At 39.0% G+C, this 20,936-nt stretch overlaps 1 protein-coding gene across 1 annotated transcript in view; it reads left to right on the top strand.

Moving 5' to 3' along the window:
* The window catches only part of SPAG16 (sperm associated antigen 16), a 1,070,067-nt gene that overhangs the window by 653,094 nt on the left and 396,037 nt on the right, over positions 1 to 20,936 (top strand). Inside the window, exon 13 of the mRNA XM_070387101.1 lies at positions 1,588 to 1,714. Within this exon, the coding sequence (XP_070243202.1) occupies positions 1,588 to 1,714 (127 nt within the window). The remainder of the gene's footprint in view (positions 1 to 1,587; positions 1,715 to 20,936) is intronic.

Below are 20,936 nucleotides of genomic sequence, written 5' to 3'. Positions count from 1 at the left end.
AATTTCTACACAAAACAAGAATTCTATAAAAATAAAGTAATTTATCCTGTAAGTTTAGCACCCATCTCAAAAACATGTCATAAAATCTGAGCATACTTATAAATATCCAAATATCTTTTTGAAAGGTCACATACTAAATATTTTAGGCTTATGAACCATATGGTCTCTCATAACTATGCAACTCTGCTATTGTCAGGGGAAAGCAGCAATAGACATATGTAAACAAATTGACATGTTCCAGTAAATCATTCTTTACAAAAATAGGCAACTAGCCAAAGGGCCATAGTGTGTGGACCCCTGGTAGAGACTGACATTTCATCAACTTTAAAGATCAAATTATTATCAGCCTCTCTCAGAAATATTGAGATAAGGGAACTGATACAAAATGGCCATGATTAATGAATTTATTGATTTTATTTCCTTGTTCCTGATATTAATTACTACAGTACTTCACTTTGATATGAAAAGTATCAATCAAGGGAATTGCTATTGAGTAATTTACATATGTATCCACACAAATCTTAAAATTTTCTGGCTTCTCAAAAATGCCAAAATTTCCGGTGAAATAAGCTTCATTCCAAACAGTTATTAGATGTTATGCTCAGTTTGACTTCTTCTTTCCCTTTTATGTTTACTGCCTTAGTCAAAAATCTCAGATTGTTGGAGCTACATTGGACCTCTCAATGCTTCAAATTAAGTAATTTCAGTCTCACAAGAAGGAACTGTACTGTTCCTGAGATGAATAACTTCTCTATGGTAACCCTACTGGTTCTTGTCATAGATAGGACTGGAATCCAGTCTCCCAGCTCCCATTGCAGAATTTTTCCCACTCCACTGTACTGTCATGTGTGGAATGGCTCAAGCCAGTCACCAGTCAGTTGATCAGAGCTTAACCGGCTGGTTATCATACTAGAAATGCCTGGAGAATTCCATGGACAGAGGAGCCTGGCAGGCTATGTTGCAGAGAGTTGTACATGACTGAGCAATGAAGCACAGCACAGCACATAGGTACATTTCTAATATCACAACCAAATGCCTGGAGAATCCCATGGACAGGGAAGCCTGGCGTGCTGCACTCCATGGGGTCGCAAAGAGTCGGGCACAACCAAGTGACTGAACTGAACTGAATCAGCTGGTTAAGCTGCACAATAGGTGATTCTAATATACAGCCCACACTGAGGGAAAAAAAAAAGAAAGAAAGAAACTGAGCAAGTTAAAGAAGTTTATCTGGTCTTCACATATTGTAGCACACATGCAGTTCTTTTCTCAGAATATTACTTCATGTGATGGGAGCAATTTTTAAGTAGTAATTTCATGATAAAGAATAAATGCGATAGTGTAAAGACAGCTTTCCCAAGTGATTTTATAAATTGGATGTAATTAGTCTATTTTATGCTACTAATTCTGTAAAGTGCTTGGAATATAAGGTGGTTGTAGAATGCTCCTTTAAAATGTCGTTGTACATTTTTGCCACTTACAAAACTATGCCTCAAACATTTATTATCTTTTTTAGCATTGTACAGAAAGAATAAGGAACATTTAGGTGCTCACTTTGCAAACTTGAACTCTTAATTTTTCTCTGTGCAGTGAAAGATGCAGATATACCTTGTATGGACACACAGATTCTGTGAACAGCATCGAGTTTTTTCCTTACTCCAACACTCTTCTCACAGGCTCTGCCGATAAGTCACTGTCCATCTGGGATGCAAGAACTGTAAGCAAATCGTTAACATTTTTTTTTTTCCAATTTTGATAGGTCTAGTCACTCTTAGTCACTTTTCAGGTGCAAGATACAACCTATGAAGAAATTGTATAGGGGCAGGTAGGATAAAAGAATGATAATAAGTTTCTGTTTACAAGATCTTATCTATATGCTTTTATCTACCCTGCCTCCTAAAAGTAGGAATATAAAATAATGTAATTGCTTCATTAAACATTAATGCAGCAATTATTTATTGAGATAGAAACTCTGCTGGTATAATACATATGACAGGAAAATGCATAGCACCTCTCCCTAAGGACCTTGTATCTTAGAAAGGAAGGAGAACCAAGAGATTATTTTAATGTGGTGAGGTATATATTAAAATGGAAGAAAATACAAGATACAGGGGAAAAGCGGGGAGATCTCTTATCTGCCTAGAAGGATGTGGATGACTCCCAAGAGGAGGCTGTCCTTGTGCTGAGAGTTAGAGGGTAAGTAGGATATACCAAATAATCTCAAGAAGATGGATTCCAGGAAAGAACAGTGCATAACTTACAAAGCTCTAGAGGTATGAGGCTATAAAAGCATATTTGGAGAGTAATAATATGTATTGATAGAGCTTAAGAAAGAGGAAATAAAACACAAGCAAGTGTATACAGATAGACAAGCTCAAGATCACCAAGTATCTGATAGAAGTTTTATTATTTTCAGAGGGAATCTATTAAAGCATGTTAAGCAAACCATGGCTTCCCTGATAGCTCAGTTGGTAAAGAATCCACCTGCAATGCAGGAGACCCCAGTTTGATTCCTGGGTCAGGAAGATCTCCTGGAGAAGGGATAGGCTACCCACTCCAGTATTCTTGGGCTTCCCTGGTGGCTCAGCTGGTAAAGAACCCACCCGCAATGCAGGAGACCTGGGTTCGATCCTTGAGTTGGGAAGATCCCTTGGAGACGGGAAAGGCTACCCACTCCAGTATTCTGGCCTGGAGAATTCCATGGACAGTATAGTCCATGGGGATCGCAAGGAGTTAGACACGAGTGAGCGACTTTCACACACACACGCAAGCAAACCAGGTAACAATCAGATTAGCCTTTTAGAAAGATGGATTTGATAGTAGAGTTAAGGGAGTCATTCTCATTGAGGAGGCTTATAAAGTAGGCTGTGAGCAGGTGAGAATTTGAACTAGGAGACTGTGAGAATTAAAAGGAAAGAATGAATTCAGGATAAAGGGTTTAACTCTCACAATTTGAAGAGTGATTGGAGGTGGAGGTAATGTGAGAAAAGAAGAGGAGTTTAAAGGTGACCAGCTGCCCCACTTTATCTAAGATTGCAAGTTTTCCTGGGTTATGGGATTTTTCTGTGTTAAAACAGATAATCCTGGATTAGTATGGCCTCAGAAGTAAATTAGATGTGAACAAATGGAGATGGAATTTGGGGACTACATTTTCACAGAGTTTGGCTGTGAAGATGAGGAGGAGAAAAGACTATACTTCCAGAACCTAAGAGAGGTCTCCCTTGTTTCAGATGGGAGACAACTTGTGGAAAGGATTAAAGATTTCGGAAAGAGAAAGGTGAAAGTGTTAGTCACTCAGTCGTGTCCAATTCTTTGCAATCCCATGAACCGTAGCCCACCAGGCTCCTCTGTCCATGGGATTTCCTGGGCAAGTATACTGAAGTGGGTTGTCATTTCCTTCTCCAGGAGCTCTTCCCAACTCAGGGGTTGAACCTGGGTTTCCTGCAGTCTTTACCACCAGAGAAACTAAAGCACAGCAAATTGAGCACACACTTCAGTAGTTTGGAGAATGCCAAGATATTCAGAGTCTTTAGTTCTCTGAGGCAAATTGATTTAGGATAGAGAACACGGAGTCCTTAGGTTCACGTATTTTAGAAAACAGCTAGTGGTAGAGTGACAAATACCTTGGATACAACTTCATGTGTTACAGCATGTCAGGGGACAGCAGTCAAAGGACATTGTGGGAAAAATGCATCAGCCATGAATTAATAAAATCAGAATAATTTATTGTTGGGTAAAAAGGTGCCACAGCCACCTCCTTGATTTAAAATAGCTTAGACCCTGTGCAAGAGAGTTCAATCCTGCTAATGGAGCATCAATGAGAAAGCAAAATTTTCGACTCATTTAGTCTCAGTACTTAGATATGAAGTGTGTGTAAAAGCAATTGGTAAAGGAAAACCCACAGAGGAAATATTAATTTAGCAGTGACCTAAATTTCATGCTCATTTTCTTTTGGTATAGGGTTTTTTTTTTTTTTAGTCTCTCAGAGTTCTGTAACTAAATGTTCTCAGAAAGCATGTCTCTTATTTATTTGTTTTCCTGTGAATAAACTGGAGCACTAATGCTTGGATGGAGACGGAAATGGCAACCCACTCCAGTATTCTTGCCTGGAGAATTCCCATGGACAGAGGAGCCTGGAGGGCTACAATCCATGGTCACAAGGAGTCGAACACAACTGAGCAACTAAGCACAATGTCTGAAAGTAAAATTCTCTTATAAACAGAAGTTGCCTCCTTGTATCTTCCTTCTATGCATAGAGTTGTTTATGACGGTGACCTTTCTGTCTGTTGTTGGGAAATCTTTGTGTTCTGGTCTTATCTCCTACAGTATATTGGAGAGCAGAAGGAAATAGAAATTCATATGCAAAGGGCCTTAGCATACAGCAGAACAGCATTTGAATTGAATATAGGTCCATAGAAAGATTGTGTTTCTTTAATCATTATTAATGTATTTTTTCAAATTGGTTTTAATGGCAAATTAAAATTTATATTATTAATACTATTGCAAATTTGTTATTACCCTGCATGCTAGCTACATGCTAGCTACATTACATTCATTAATATTAAGGAAAGGACTCTGAAAAATTTTGGTATAGATAAAATGTTCAGCAATTGTGGTAAATACATCAATAATTAGAAATAAAGTTCATTTAATTAGTTTATTTTCTGAAAATATTTCAAACTCATTGGTAAAAATGTATATATTTAAATCAGTATATATAAAAAATAGAATTAAACATGTAAAACAAAGGGAAATTCTCTTAATTTAGCTTATTAATAATTAGACAATGCAAGTTGTTAACTAAGTATTATTATAAAAGTCTAAAAATATATGACTGCAAATCTAGAACTAAACTGAATCATTTCACTTAAGCTGCATTACCTGTTCTGGTGAGTTTGTTTCTAAGCTGCCTCATTTATTTTTAACACACAAAACAAATCTTGACACACCCAGATTTTTAAAAATTCACATTTTATATATAGTTTTTAAAGGGTGCATGTTATACATTGTTTATATAATATGAAATTAAGTTTTTGTATAACAGGGACTTATGAAGAATTTAAAAATAAAATTTTGTAGTTACATATTATGAGATATTGGAAAAAAAGTAACCAGGACAGCTATCTTGTTTTCTGTGTAATAGTAAAGCCTGTACAACATACTGATATGGATATTATTAGACTCATAACATCAACTACATCTGTAGTATCCTGATAATCTCCTTTTTATAACTTTTGTATTAGGTTAATTCCTTGATAAATGATAAACTGTCAGGTGATGCTGAAAATATGAATCTAAAATGAGATGAATGACTCCCTTCTCTTAGTGAAGCAAAAGCAGAACATTTTGTCATCTCAATGTGATCAACTAGTATTGTGACATTTTCTAAAATATTTTTTGATGAAATATGAAAATAACCAGTAGATTATATTCCTATAAATTAGTTTTAAACCTCTCACTCCCATTCCCAAACATATACTAGTCTTAAATCTTTAACCTAATCTAATAGCTTCCTGTCAAAGATAATGAATGTGGAGACCTCTAAGTCAGTCTGTAAGTCAACCGGACAGATCAGCTCTGAATTTTGTGGGAGACTAGGAAAGGCTATAAATCTTTGTAATTACCAAATGGAGGCTGTTAAATAGCTTGCAGTTTGGAAACTCATAAAATTGCTCTATTTTATAGGACTACCTGCAGAGTATTTTCCCTTAAAGTTATGAAACAGTAAAATTCTTTTATTAAAATTAAAAAAGCAGATTGTAATATTGCCTGAAAATTATGTATAATATAGTTCATTTAATGAAAACGTACAATGCCCTCTCAAAAAGTGACATGAAAAATTCAAATATACATCAGTGATTTGGAAGCCAACATTATTAGTCATTCATAAGTCTGGTGAAAACTACTAAGGCTTTGAAATTGTTTTGGGAAAAAAAAAATAATGTTGTCATTGTACAGTAAAACATAGAATAGAATGAGTAATACATCTGTGAGCTGTTCAGAGAGAGGCTGACAAAAATTAGAACTGATGACATTTCACCTCTTGTGATGAATCAGACACACAGAGTTCATGACTTGGACTGCATTTGGTAGCCATGCCTTGCTCCCTAGACTGACTCAGCAGGCTTGCATTTAGCATACCATGCTGTCCTGACTTAGCTATAGCTAAAAGATCCAGTAATTGATTCCACTGTGTTTCTCTGAAGTGAAAAACCTGCTGCTGCTGCTAAGTCGCTTCAGTCGTATCCAACTCTGTGCGACCCCATAGACGGCAGCCCACCAGGCTCCCCCATCCCTGGGATTCTCCAGGCAAGAACACTGGAGTGGGTTGCTATTTCCTTCTCCAATGCATGAAAGTGAAAAGTGAAAGTGAAGTCACTCAGTCCTGTCCGACTCTTAGCGACCCCATGGACTGCAGCCCACCAGGCTTCTCTGCCCATGGGATTTTCCAGGCGAGAGGACTGGAGTGGGGTGCCATTGCCTTCTCCAAAGTGAAAAACCTGAGAACTTGCCAAAAAAAGTAACTCTTAGGTCCTGTGTAGTGCTAACCCATGTGACTGCACAATTCAACCTGCACCCTGTCTAGTCCTGTTGTTCTCCTAAGATGCTATCTGGTGAACTCTGAAGGGAGCCTGACATTATTCAGAAGCCAGAATCTGGAAACAAAGGCAATGATTGTACCTTCTCTCTGTAGGTTTTATTCCTCAGCCACATTGAGCTTAGTAACATTTGTTGAAGATCTTTGTGCCATGCAGTGTCATGGGTTCTGGATTGTTCTGTTACAGAGTCCCTGCCCTCAATGAACAGCCTACTAGGGAGCAGTCACAAAGAGAAATAATCTTAATGTAGTATTAACCGATGTAAACTCATTATAACTATGCTGCTGTGTCGCTTCAGTCGTGTCCGACTCTGTGAGACCCCATGGACTGCAGCCTACCAGGCTTCTCTGTCCGTGGGATTCTCCAGGCAAGAACACTTTAGTGGGTTGCTGTTTCCTTCTCCACATTATAACTATAGCTTTGGCTTTTTGTGCCAAAGCTCATTATTCCCAGAGGTGATTTCATGAATAACTCTGAACACCTACTGTGTACCATCATTTTACCTGTAAGAGCCATGCAATGCTAAATGGAACCACCATTGTTATCTATATTCAGTTTAGCTCAGTTGCTCAGTTGTGTCGCACTCTTTGCAACCCCATGGACTGTAGCATGCCAGGCTTATTAGGAATAGAAAAAACAAAGGCTCAGAGGAGTAAAACATGTTGTCCTAGATATCCAATTGGTCAGTGAGTGAAACAGGAAGCAGGTTGACTCTCCAGCCTCAATTCTGTATTTTTATTTTACAGCCTCTAGTTTTGGTTGGATCTCACTGGTTCTCAGAATAGTGTTAAAATGCCATTTCAGTGAGAAAAGGTGATTCAGTATGCTTACATTTTTTTCAGAACATTAACACTGTAACTCAATGATTCACAAGTCAGACTTATGCTTGAATTTAGCAACCATGAGATGTGCAAATGATCCTTCACAAAGACACAAAAACTCTAAAGAAAAAAGTGCATCATGATCTGTAGCTAATCAATTTGGATATTGGATTTTCAAATTCATCCAGTTATTCCAAGACACTTTTGTTAAAATTTTGCTAGGCGTTTCTCTCCTCCTGTGGTTGCTTATTTGTTTTTATTTTTATTTTATTTTTTAAATGAATTTATTTTAATTGGAGAATAATTACAATATTGTGATGGTTTTTGCTATATATCAACATGAATTGGCCACAGGTATACATGTGTGCAGAGAAGGCAATGGCACCCCACTCCAGTACTCTTGCCTGGAAAATCTCATGGACAGAGGAGCCTGGTAGGCTGCAGTCCATGGGGTCGTTAAGAGTCGGACAAGACTGAGCGACTTCACTTTCACTTTCATGCATTGAGAAGGAAATGGCACCCCACTCCAGTGTTCTTGCCTGGAGAATCCCAGGGATGGGGGAGCCTGGTGGGCTGCCATCTGTGGGGTCACACAGAGTTGGACACCACTGACGCTACTTAGCAGCAGCAGCAGCATACATGTGTGCTCCCCCCGATCGTGAACCCCCCTCCTAGCCCCCTCCACACCCTATCCTTCTGGATTGTCCCAGAGCACCAGCTTTGGGTGCCCTGCTTCATGCATTGAACTTGCACTGGTCACCTATTTTACATATGATAATGTACATGTTTCACTGCTATTCTCTTAAATCATTTGGTCTTATAAAATAACTGGATGTTTTCAAATATTTTAAAACAAAGCAGAAAATTCTGTTTCTGCATGTTTAAAAAAGTTTGAGTTAAGAGTTTTGAAAGGTGGTTGCCCTTACCTATTTGCCTGGGGAGGCACTTCTAAAAAATTACTGTCAAATGCTCCATAAAGAAAGTTTCTTTTGGAAATGATTCCTTTTTTATGTCTGTCAAAGATGTTACCTTTGCCTTCATGATATTATTATTTTCTAAAATATCTGCTTTACAGTAAATGGTCATTTTATTTGTCATTTAGTCGCTGAGTCATGTCTGACTCTTTTGAGACCTCATGGGCTATAGCTTGCCAAGCTCCTCTCTCCATGGGCTTTCCCAGACAAGAATACTGGAATGGGTTGCTATTTCCTTCTCCAGGGGATCTTCCTTAACCAGAGAATGAACCCACGTCTCCTTCATTGCAGGCAGATTCTTTACCACTGAGTCACCAGAGAAGCCCACATGGTCAACAAATGCTTATCAAAACATAAATGGTCAAGAAATTAGGAATACTTGTGTTTGGGGGGAAAAAAGCACGTAACTTATTTTAAGATCAACTTCAAAATTATATATTTTGCTAAAACTGAAATTCTGTGGGTGTATAAAACATTTTCTTGGTCACTCTAATTTATCACAGAAGGTTGTAAAAGTTCTAATTGTCAAAGGACTCATTTGAATAAAATTAACCAGCTTAAAAATACTCAGAATATTTCAAACTGCTGTAATACATTGCAGTGCATGAAAACAAACAGCTTCACTACACTGTTTTCCATATATTATGATGCACCTCACTTTGGACAGCTCAAATAGAGAACTTTACATTTGTTACACAAATCCTTTGCAAAGCTTACTGCTCCCTCACAAAATAAATGTCAGCTACTATCAGCTATTAAACTCACTATATTATAACCACATGAAATTAGCCAATATATGTGATGATCTTTCTTTTGGAAAAGCTTTTCCTTTGCTCTTTTTTCAAGCTGAAATACCTCTTCCTCCCTTCAAATAGAGAGTTTACTTCTCATTGTAAAGACTTAACTTACCTTCCCTGAAAAAGTTCTCCATGTTTGTCCATTTGGATTAGGTGTCTCAAGAGACAACTAAGAAAATTTTATACCACGTAGTAGAATTTTCCATTTGAGGGGCATATAGTACTTAAAATGTTGAACTTGACAAATGAGGCTTTTTTTTTTCCTCACAAAAATACAAACCTTACCGATTTTCTGCCTTTGTGTGTAATAATTAATGGATTCAGCAATGTGGTACAGCAGATATGTTTGAAAAATAAATGAGCTTCTTTGTGTTTTTACAGAATATTTGACTTATATCTATTGCCTCATATATATGTCAGACAATACAGCACAGTAATAGCACACAGCCATTCTGCCGAGATTCAAACCCAAATCCTGCTGCTTATTGGCAGTGTGGCATTGGCCATAATTGCCTAAAATCTGTGTTCCTTAGTTGCCTCACTTGTAAAACAAAGATAGTTGTTCTGTCTATCACATGAGGGTATAATGGGAATTGAATGGCTGATCATATGAAGTGCACAGAAAATTGACTAATATATGTAAGAACTTAATATATTTTTGTATACTTATAGAATAACTTGGAGAAGGCAATGGCACCCCACTCCAGTATTCTTGCCTGGAAAATCCCATGGACGGAGGAGCCTGGTGGGCTGCAGTCCATGGGGTCGCTAAGAGTCGGACACGACTGAGCAACTTCACTTTCACTTTTCACTTTCATGCACTGGAGAAGGAAATGGCAACCCACTCCAGTGTTCTTGCCTGGAGAATCCCAGAGACGGGGGAGCCTGGTGGGCTGTCATCTCTGGGGTCACAAAGAGTCAGACATGACTGAAGCGACTTAGCAGCAGCATAGAATAACTGTCATATATCATAACTGTTTGCCTACTAATATTTCTCTGTTATGAAATTCTGATCCTTATTCTCTACTTTCACAACCTTTGGCATAATAGATGATCAGTAGATTTTGAAGGAAGGAAGGAAAGGAGGGAGAGATAAAAAATCAGATATCTTGCTTTTTATTAATATATAGAAAAAGATCTGAAAACACTGCTTTCTAAAAATTAAAAATAAATATTTTTAAAAACTAATAAAATAACAAAATAGTAAATAAATCAGTTTAATATAGTATAATGTTTCAAAAGATTATTTGCCTCATAAAAAGTTGTATTTCTTTTTATGTATTGTAAATAATCCATCTGACAGTGCAGGAGATGGAAGAGACACAATTTCTATCCCTGGGTTAGGAAGATCCTTTGGAGTAGGAAATGGCAACCCACTCCAGTAATTTTGCTGAAAACATCCCATGGACAAAGGAACCTGGCAGGCTACTGTCCATGGGGTCGTGAAGAGTTGAACACGTCTGAGTGACTGGGCACACACATATACACCATATAATATGTTTGCATACATACAACAAATACCATCATTCTTTTTCTCTTATATTTGCAGTTAAAAGAAGTAGCATGACAATGGCCAGCAGTAGAAAGACTTTACTTTCGTATCTGGTTTCCAGGCTTTGAGAAAAGTCATATTTTAATAATGGAAACAGTGATTAATAATGATGGTATGTTTCTAACTGAAAAATATGGATAGATTAGTTTTATGAGATTATTTCAATTCAGTAAGAGTTAAGAATAAGTCATACTTCATGCACTTCATTTAAACTGAATCCAATAAAGATATAACGTTGAGGTATAAGATGATACAAGAATCAGTAATACTTCTAACCAGTTATGCAGGATAACTTGAGTATTCTTGACAAGACATAACTTCACTCTTGTCGTCGTTAAGACACTATTTTGCACTGTCTTTTGTATTGATTTGGGTTTCCCTGGTGGATCAGTCAGGAAGAAATCTGCCCGCAATGTGGGAGACCTGGGTTCAATTCCTGGGGTTAGGAAGAGCCACTGGAGAAGGGAAAGGCTACCCACTCTAGTATTCTACCCTGGAGAATCCCCATGAACAGAGTAGCTTGGTGGGCTACAGTCCACGGGGTCGCAAAGAGTCGGACACGACTAAGTGATTAACTCTAGGGTTTAGCTATTTGTAAAGCCTCCTCAGACATCCAGTTTGACTTCTTGCATTTCTTTTTCTTTGAAATGGTTTAGGTCACTGTAACCAAACTTTGTAACCAAAGTTAAACAGAGATGTTTTTTATCCCTATTTTGATAATGCAGATAACTGTTCATGACATCATTCAGATTGCCAGTGAAGTTATATGCATAAATGATTGGTGGAAGTTAAAACCAGAAGATAAGGCATGGATATCACTATTTTAGATGTGATTGAACTTAGGTATGGTCTCTTGGCAAAAATAAACTTTTGGACCTATTTGAATTGAGTAGGATATAGGATTATCATGTAGGAATATTGAGGGTAACTTAATCATAGAATATGTTTGACCAAAAGAAAATACCTGAACACTGTCTTCAGCCCTTTCTGCCTTAAGTTGAGTGTAGAGAAAAATATAGACTTTGAAATCAGATAGAATGGAATTTGAATCTAGTTTCTGTCACTTCCTGGTTGTATAGTAAGGCATGATATTTAACACCAATAAAGTTCAGCATGACAAGTGAAAGTGAAAGTGAGTTTCACAATCATGTCTGACTCTCTGTGATCCCATGGCCTGTAGCCTGCCTAGCTTCTCTGTCCATGGAATTCTCCAGGCAAAAGGACTGGAGTGGGTTACCATTTTGTTCTCCAGGGAATCTTCCTGACCTAGGGATTGAACCAGGGTCTCCTGCATTGCAGACAGATTATTTACCAACTGAGCCACTAGGGAAGCCTCTTTTTAAGGTAGAGGTAATAATTCAATCAGGGCTTCCCTGGTAGCTCAGACGGTAAAGCCTCTGCCTGCAATGCTGGAGACCTGGGTTCAATCCCTGGGTCGGGAAGATCCCCTGGAGAAGGAAATGGCAACTCACTCCAGTACTCTTGCCTGGAAAATCCCATGGACAGAGAAGCCTGGTAGGCTACCATCCATGGGGTCACAAACAGTTGGACATGACCGAGCGACTTTACTTACTTAATAATTCAATCACAGTGTTAACATTGGGAGCATGTATTTAGTAGTCAAAAATGAACACTTATTTTTCCTATATTGGTAGCTAGTCTTCTCACAATTTGTGCTTCTGTCTCTTTGGTTGATGAGTTAAATGATGCTTAATGAAATTGAACAATTCCATTGCAGATTACTTCACTCAGTGTTTTGTCTTGTTGCTGTCACTTTCAAGAATTCAGTGACTGTAATTCATTGCATCAATTTGTATTTTCACTGTCTATATAGTGTTTATTTGACCTATCTTGTCCATAGTCCCCTAATTTTAGTTTAACATATAGAAATTACGTAAGAATAATTTTGTCATTTGGTATTAATTCTTTTATACCTTCAACCGGTTAAAGCTTCAATAGTGATGACCTGGCTGTACTTCAAGATCATCTTAACCTTGAATTCATTGTAGCACTACATGTTAATTGTAGTTTTAAGGTACCATTGATGAAAGTAGAAATTAAATGAAGCATTTTGGGCAAGTGTTTCTGGCATCCTACTGTGGTTGTGATAAGTGTAAAGCTGTATATATCTACACCACCAGAAAATTATTAACAATTAATTAAAAGTATATGTCTAATGAATAATCATGAACACTGTATATAATCATTTTTATCATTAATTATGCCCAAGCCTTTCACTCAATAAAGGAAATACTCAAAAAAAAAAAAAAAAAGACAAGGTGCTTTGTGTATCCCTCTTTACTTATCTCATACACAAATTATCTGAATTCTTAGTAAACTGAAGTAAATTCAGACACAGCAGTTTGTGGCAGTTATATGTTCTGTATTTAAAGGCAAAAAGTGTCAAATGTAGCCATACAGGGCTTCCCAGGTGGCACCTAGTGGTAAAGAATCCATCTGCAATGCAGGAGATGCAGGAGACAGAAGTGACAGAGGTTCGATCCATGGATTGGGGCGATCCCCTGGAGGAGGTCATGGCAATCCACTCCAGTATTCTTGCCTGGAAAATCCCATAGACAGAGGAGCCTGGTGGGCTGCAGTTCATAGGACCACAGAGTGAGACACGACTGAAGTAAGTTAGCCATACCAGGTGGCACTAGTGGTAAAGAGCCTACCGGCCAATGCAGGAGATGTAACAGATTTGGGTTTGATCTTTGGGTTGGGAAGATCCCCTGGAAGAGGGCACAGCAACCCACTCTAGTGTTCTTGCCTGGAGAATCCCATGGACAGAGGAGCCTGGTAGGCCTCAGTCCATAGTGTTGCAAAGAGTCAGACATGACTGAAGTAACTTGGCATGCAGCCATAGAACAAAATGAAATTATGGCGTGTACTATAAAGTTTGAAATGGCTTCTTGTTGTTTATTTGACTACCTGACATCCAAGAAATATTCTCTTTTGAGGGGAATCCTATAATGTATGACATTTGGTAGGAGGTAGGGCTGAGGAGGTCAGATTTTCTTTGTTTTTGTTTATTTTGTGGTTTCCAGGAAGTTAGCATATGGGTATACCCACCTAGAACTTTGAATTTGAAGGGAGTAGTTGCAAAGACAGAGGATCAGAAAATTATTGTTGCAATATTGTTGAGAGTCCACATTTACCAACAACAATGTCCTGATTTTTCCTATCAGGTATTTGACAATGTTATTGTTGCTTAGTTTCCTTTCATTCTTAGATATTTTTCCAAATCTTACAAAAATTTTCTTTTTTTTTTTTTTTTTTTTTGGAAATGTGGGTATAGTTTTAGCAAAGTAAGTTTCTGATGCTTATATTCAAAACCCAAATAGTACAAAAAGATCAAAGATGGTCTATTTGATACTGAGTGAATGCAAAAAGAAAACAACAGTAATCAACAACAAAAGGGAACCAATGAACAATAGTATTTATAAAGACATACCAAAGCGGAGAAGGCAATGGCACCCCACTCCAGTACTCTTGCCTGGAAAATCCCATGGACGGAGGATCCTGGTAGGCTCCAGTCCATGGGGTCGCTAAGAGTTGGGCATGACTGAGCGACTGCACTTTCACTTTTCACTTTCATGCATTGGAGAAGGAAATGGCAACCCACTCCAGTATTCTTGCCTGGAGAATCCCAGGGACAGAGGAGCCTAGTGGGCTGCCGTCTATGGGGTCACACGAGTCAGACACGACTGAAGTGACTTAGCAGCAGCATGAACCAAAGAAAAATCCTCAATATTTAAATATGTATGTATGCATGTATTTTATCCTAAATTACTCATGAGTTAAGGAGTAACAAATTATTAAAATAACAGTCATTTCAAATTAAAAGTCATGAGCAACATCAAAAATATACTTAGAAGAAGTCATAGTCTTAAATGCTTTCATTACTGCTCAAGAAAATAAATCTAAAAAAAAAACTACTCCACAATATTAGGGATAATAGAATAAATTTAATGAAAATGAAAGAAAATAGAAAACAATATTAAAGCACAATTTAATGGGGGAGGAGAAAGTAAAATTTGTTGGTATGACAAACCAGACCAAAGTGTCAAACAAGTACTCAGATACAGAATAAGACCTTAAGCAGAAAGAACAAAACCCAAGGCCTGCTGCTGCTGCTGTTTACTGGTAAATCATGTCTGACTCTGCAACCCCATGGACTGGGACTCCCTAGGTTCCTCTGTCCATGGGATTTCCCAGGCAAGAATACTGAAGTAGGCAGCCATTTCCTTCTCCAAGGGATCTTCCCAACTCTGGGATCAATCGAACCTGAGTCTACCTGGAAAGTCTGGGGAGCTTCAAATGCAAATAGGGTGAAAGCTTTGATCCAGGAGAAAGCTGTTATCATCAAACTCCAGATTCAGCAAGAAAAGTAGTAAACAGCAGAGCACTCAATTGTGAGTATTCACCCGTTTGCTCACCAGACCTGGAGCCAAGAGGGCTTTTTATGTGATCTCCATAGGAGATACCAGAATGCTGACTTAAATAAACTGCTAGCTATTTCTCCAGCAAAGTGGGCTTTTTTTCTCTCCACACGGAGTGAGAACTTCCCCTTCTGGTTTCCAAATTCTATTTAATTGAAGTATCTGTTTATTAATATGTCTGATTATTAATATCTTTATTAATAATAGAGATAGGGAAATATTATTTTTAATAATTGATTTAGAAAAATCTTGAAAAAAATACCAACACAGAGTTGTAGCACTCATTAAAATGTCATAAAGGTAGCCCGATAATATTAAATGAGAAAAATCAGTAGATTTCCTCTCTATTGACAAAAGTTAAAATGCAAAGTAACAACATCAACAAAAAATGTACTATGTAAACAACAATTGTGTGTCTAATATGAGAATAGATTTTCATAACAATGAGATAGGTAAATATGTAAATAAATATTGGCATTCATGTAAGGGATACCAAGTGTTTTAATTAAAAGAGACAAACATACTGCTCAACTTCTTTATAGAGTAATATTATATATCAGATCAGATCAGAACAGTCACTCAGTTGTATCCAACTCTTTGCGACCCCATGAATCACAGCACGCCAGGCCTCCTGTCCATCACCAACTCCTGGAGTTCACTCAAACCTATGTCCATCAAGTCAGTGATGTCATCCAGCCATCTCATCCTCTGTCGTCCCCTTCTCCTCATGCCCCCAATCCCTCCCAGCATCAGGGTCTTTTCCAGTGAGTCAACTCTTCGCATGAGGTGGCCAAAGTATTGGAGTTTCAGCTTCAATATCAGTCCTTCCAATGAACACCCAGGACTGATCTCCTTTAGGATGGACTGGTTGGATCTCCTGCAGTCCAAGGGACTCTCAAGAGTCTTCTCCAACACCATGGTTCAAAAGCATCAATTCTTCTGTGCTCAGCTTTCTTCAAAGTCCAAATCTCACATATATATATGACCACTGGAAAAATCATAGCCTTGACTAGACGGACCTTTGTTGGCAAAGTAATATCTCTGCTTTTGAATATGGTATCTAGGTTGGTCATAATTTTCCTTCCAAGGAGTAAGCGTCTTTTCATTTCACGGCTGCAATCACCATCTGCAGTGATTTTGGAGCCCAAAAAAATAAAGTCTGACACTGTTTCCACTGTTTCCCCATAGATTTCCCATGTAGTGATGGGACCGGATGCCATGATCTTAGTTTTCTGAATGTTGAGCTTTAAGCCAACTTTTCACTCTCCTCTTTGAGTTTCATCAAGAGGCTTTTTAGTTCTTCTTCACTTTCTGCCATAAGGGTGGTGTCATCTGCATATCTGAGGTTATTGGTATTTCTCCCGGCAATCTTGATTCCAGGTTGTACTTCTTCCAGCCCTGTGTTTCTATAGAAGGTAAATAAGCAGGGTGACAATATATAGACTTGATGTACTCCTTTTCCTATTTGGAACCAGTCTGTTGTTCCATGTCCAGTTCTAACTCTTGCTTTCTGACCTGCATTTGGTTTCTCAAGAGGCAGGTCAGGTGGTCTGGTATTCCAATCTCTTGAAGAACTTTCCACAGTTTATTGTGATCCACACAGTCAAAGGCTTTGGCATAGTCAATAAAGCAGAAATAGATGTTTTTTCTGGAACTCTCTTGCTTTTTCGATCATCCAGCGGTTGTTGGCAATTTGATCTCTGGTTCCTCTGCCTTTTCTAAAACCAGCTTGAACATTTGGAAGTTCACGGTTCCCATACTGCTGAAGCCTGGCTTGGAGAATTTTGAGCATTACTTCGCTAGCGTGTGAGATGAGTGTAATTGTGTGGTAGTTTGAACATTCTTTGGCATTGCCTTTCTTTGTGATTGGGATGAAAACTGACCTTTTCCAGTCCTGTGGCCACTGCTGAGTTTTCCAAATTTGCTGGCATACTGAGTGCAGCACTTTCCGAGCATCATCTTTCAGGATTTGAAATAGCTCAACTGGAATTCCATCACCTCCACTAGCTTTGTTCGTAGTGATGCTTCCTCAGGTCCACTTGACTTCACATTCCAGGATGTCTGGCTCTAGGTAAGTGATCACATCATTGTGATTATCTGGGTTGGGAAGCTCTTTTTTGTACAGGTCTTCTGTGTATTCTTGCCACCTCTTCTTAATATCTTCTGCTTCTGTTAGGTCCATACCATTTCTGTCCTTTATCGAGGCCATCTTTGCATGAAATGTTCCCTTGATATCTCTAATTTTCTTGAAGAGAAAGTTAACTAATAACAAAATTTTAGTATTATAGTATTTTATATTTTTATATTATGTATCGTCTTTGTCCAGATTATGGAGAAGGCAATGGCAACCCACTCCAGTACTCTTGCCTGGAAAATCCCATGGATGGAGGAGCCTGGTAGGCTGCAGTCCATGGGGTCGCGAAGAGTTGGACACGACTGAGTGACTTCACTTTCACTTTTCACTTTCATGCATTGGAGAAGGAAATGGCAACCCACTCCAGTGTTCTTGCCTGGAGAATCCCAGGGACAGCGGAAGCTGGTTGGCTGCCGTCTGTGTGGTCGCACAGAGTTGGACACGACTGAAGTGACTTAGTAGTAGTAGTATGTCCAGATTCCTATATTCATAATGGTAACTTTTTGTTATACCTCATATTGTATAAGATAGTTCTTCTTTACTCAGAATATGTACCCTGAATATTTTCGTTTTCATTTATCAGTACATTGTGGTTGAAAGTGGAAGTGAAATTTAGTCACTCCATGGTGTCCAACTCTTTGCAATCTGTGGAGTGTAGCCCTCCAGGCTTCTATGTCCGTGGGATTCTCCAGTCAAGAAAACTGGAGTGGATTCCCATTTTCTTCTCCAGGGGATCTTCCCAACCCAGCGATGGAACCCAGGTCTCCCACATTGCAGGCAGATACTTTACTGTCTGAGCCACCTGGGAAGCCCCAGGTGGATACATTCTAATTAATCATATAAATGTATCACTGTTTGCTTAGATAGTCTCTTACTAATGAATATTTGGATTTTTTCTTAATATTTGATACCCTAAGCCAGAAGAATAACTAGTATGTTAGAAGATGATACATGTCACAGAGGAAAAAATTGGGGAAATAAGAGGTCTTTGACTAGTGGGGAAGCAGGGCTGTTGCAATTGTAATTGATACAATTTGAAGAGAAGCCTAAAAAAGGTTTGGGTGGGAGCCCTTTTATATAACTGGAGCAAGGGTGTTCCAGATGAGGGGGTGGGGGAAGCAAGTATAAAAACCCTTGAGTGGGAGCATACCCCGTGTGTGATGAATAGCAGGGAGTTACTGGAATGGGTAGGGCAGGGAAAGAGCAGTTGGAAAGTACAAAAAGGAAGCCAGAGAGGTGTGTTGGGTAAGAAGAATGGGAGCAAGGTCCCAGAATCTCCTAGGCCACTTTGATGTCTTTGGCCTTTACTCACGGTGATGTTGGAAGATATTGAAGAGTTTTGGGTAAAGGAATGACTTTATCTTTTGTCAGTCTAAATGTCAGGGAGAGGGGAAGACTATGGTGAAAACAGAAACACCATTTGTGGCCGCTGTACTCCATCTATGCAAATGATGGTGGTGGCTTGGACCTGAAGGATAAAGCAGAGAGGAGGATCTGGTTAAAAAAAAAGGAAAGCATTGAGACACACTCGCAGGAAAAGAATGAAGAGAAGAGAAAATGAACAGGCACTTGGAAAATGTGGAATTGCTTCACAAACAAGACCCACTTAAACATCACTCTTCCCTTTTCCTACTAACTCAGCCCTGAAATATGGAGCAGATTATTCCATCACTCAGAAAGGAAAGATAAACGTAAACAAATATGATTTTAACACAAAATAAAATTTGTTTTGACATGTACCTTGGAAATAACCATTCTCAATTTGTCTTTTATATGTACTACACAAAGAAGTACTGTTATAAACTTGAAGTCCATCTGAAATCAATACTAAAAATGCAAAGGTTTCTATCAATGACATGTCTTTCAAGTGAATTCGATTTTGCAGCTGTTCACTGAGCAGATCTATGAATGCATCTGTATTCAAAGGCAATGTATTATACTGAATCAGCCTGCAAAATAAAGTGAGGAGACTGTCATAAATGCTGTTGATGCCTTGCCCCATAACCTCATGTTCATCTGTAGCCCTGCTGCACAGGTCCCAGGGCCATATCAGTTTCCAGCCTCAAGGGCTCACGGCTGCATCTGTTTTAAGTCTCCTTGCCTGAGAACTGTTCTTAGATACCACCTCTTACTAGGCTCAGGGCTTCCCAGGTGGCTCTAGTGGTAAAGAACCCACCTGCCAATGCAGGAGACATAAGAGATATGGATTTGATCCCTGGGTCAGGAAGATCTGTAGGAGGGTGTGGTAACCCACTCCAGTATTCTTGCCTGGAGAATCCCATGGACAGAGGAGCCTGGTAGACTACAGACCATGGGGTCGCAAAGAGTGGGACACAACTGAAGCAACTTAGCACACATTAGGCTCAGGAGTGTGGAAGTCAGTGCCTCTGGGGAAAGAAACAAAGTGAAGTGAAGTCGCTCAGTCATGTCTAACTCTTTGCGATCCCATGGACTGTAGCCTGCCAAGCTCCTCCATCCATGGGATTTTCCAGGCAAGAATTCTGGAGTGGATTGCCATTTCCTTCTCCAGGGGATCTTCCCAATCCAGAGATCAAACCCAGGTCTCCTGCATTGCAGGCAGACTCCTTACCCTCTGAGCCACTGGGGAGATGAAGTGGATAAATAGCTCAGCTCTTCCCCACAGTGGGACAGTTGTGAAGCATATTTTATATGGCTCCTCACAGGGTCTTCAGTGGGCCCTAGTCCTGGCTGCTCATAGTGTGCCAGTAATACACCCCATATTGGTTTTCTCTCTTCTTTGTTTCACTTTTCCCAGTCCCTTGTTTGTGCTTTCTGTGCTCAACTCCCAAAAAAATGACCTTCAGAGTTTTTGTCTCAGTGTGTGTATAGGGGGACCCACGTCAAGCCAGGTGCAGACACTTGAGCCAAGTTGTTACTGTCTGGTTAACAAAGCAAAAGACCCAGAAACATTTCACAGGAATGAGACAAAGTTGAGCACCAGTGCTTTTGGCTTTATTGACCCCTCTTTGTCCTCGTGAGGATCATTTCATTCAGCATGACAGAAACAAAGGATCTCAAAGCACTAGCAGGCTCTGTATGTCCACCTTCCAAATACACTGTTAGTGTTAACATATAATTTACAAGTGGTGAATCTGGTGCTATTCCCATAATTAATCATTTTTCTCAATAGTTACAAGTGAATAGAGCCATGAAATACAGAATGAATAGCAGGGAACTGAAAATTTATGAGCATACTAAGGAGATACAATGATCACTTTTATCAGTAACAGAGAAGCAGGAATACAGCTGCTTGGAGCCTGAGCCAGATTAGAGAGAAAAAAAAAAAGAGAGAGAGTGATTTACCAGAGGACTGTGAGCTTCGCTGGTAGCTCAGTTGATAAAGAATCTGCCTGCAATGCAGGAGACCCGGATTCAATCCCTGAGTTGGGAAGATCCTCTGGAGAAGGGAATAGCAACCCACTCCAGTATTCTTGTCTAGAGAATTCCATGGCAAAAGGAACATGGCAGGCTACAGTCCATGGTGTCACAAAGAGTCAGACACAACTGAAGCGACTGAGCACAGGCACATTGGTTAAAGAAGATATCAAGTTCTGTGGATTGACATTAAAAAAGATAATTCATCCAGTGAATTGCTGCAC

The sequence above is a fragment of the Bos mutus genome, chromosome 2 (genome assembly GCF_027580195.1).
Source record: "Bos mutus isolate GX-2022 chromosome 2, NWIPB_WYAK_1.1, whole genome shotgun sequence".
Classification (NCBI taxonomy): domain Eukaryota; kingdom Metazoa; phylum Chordata; class Mammalia; order Artiodactyla; family Bovidae; genus Bos; species Bos mutus.
Note: the sequence above shows the minus strand (reverse complement) of the source record. Positions and strands in the feature narration are given on the sequence as shown.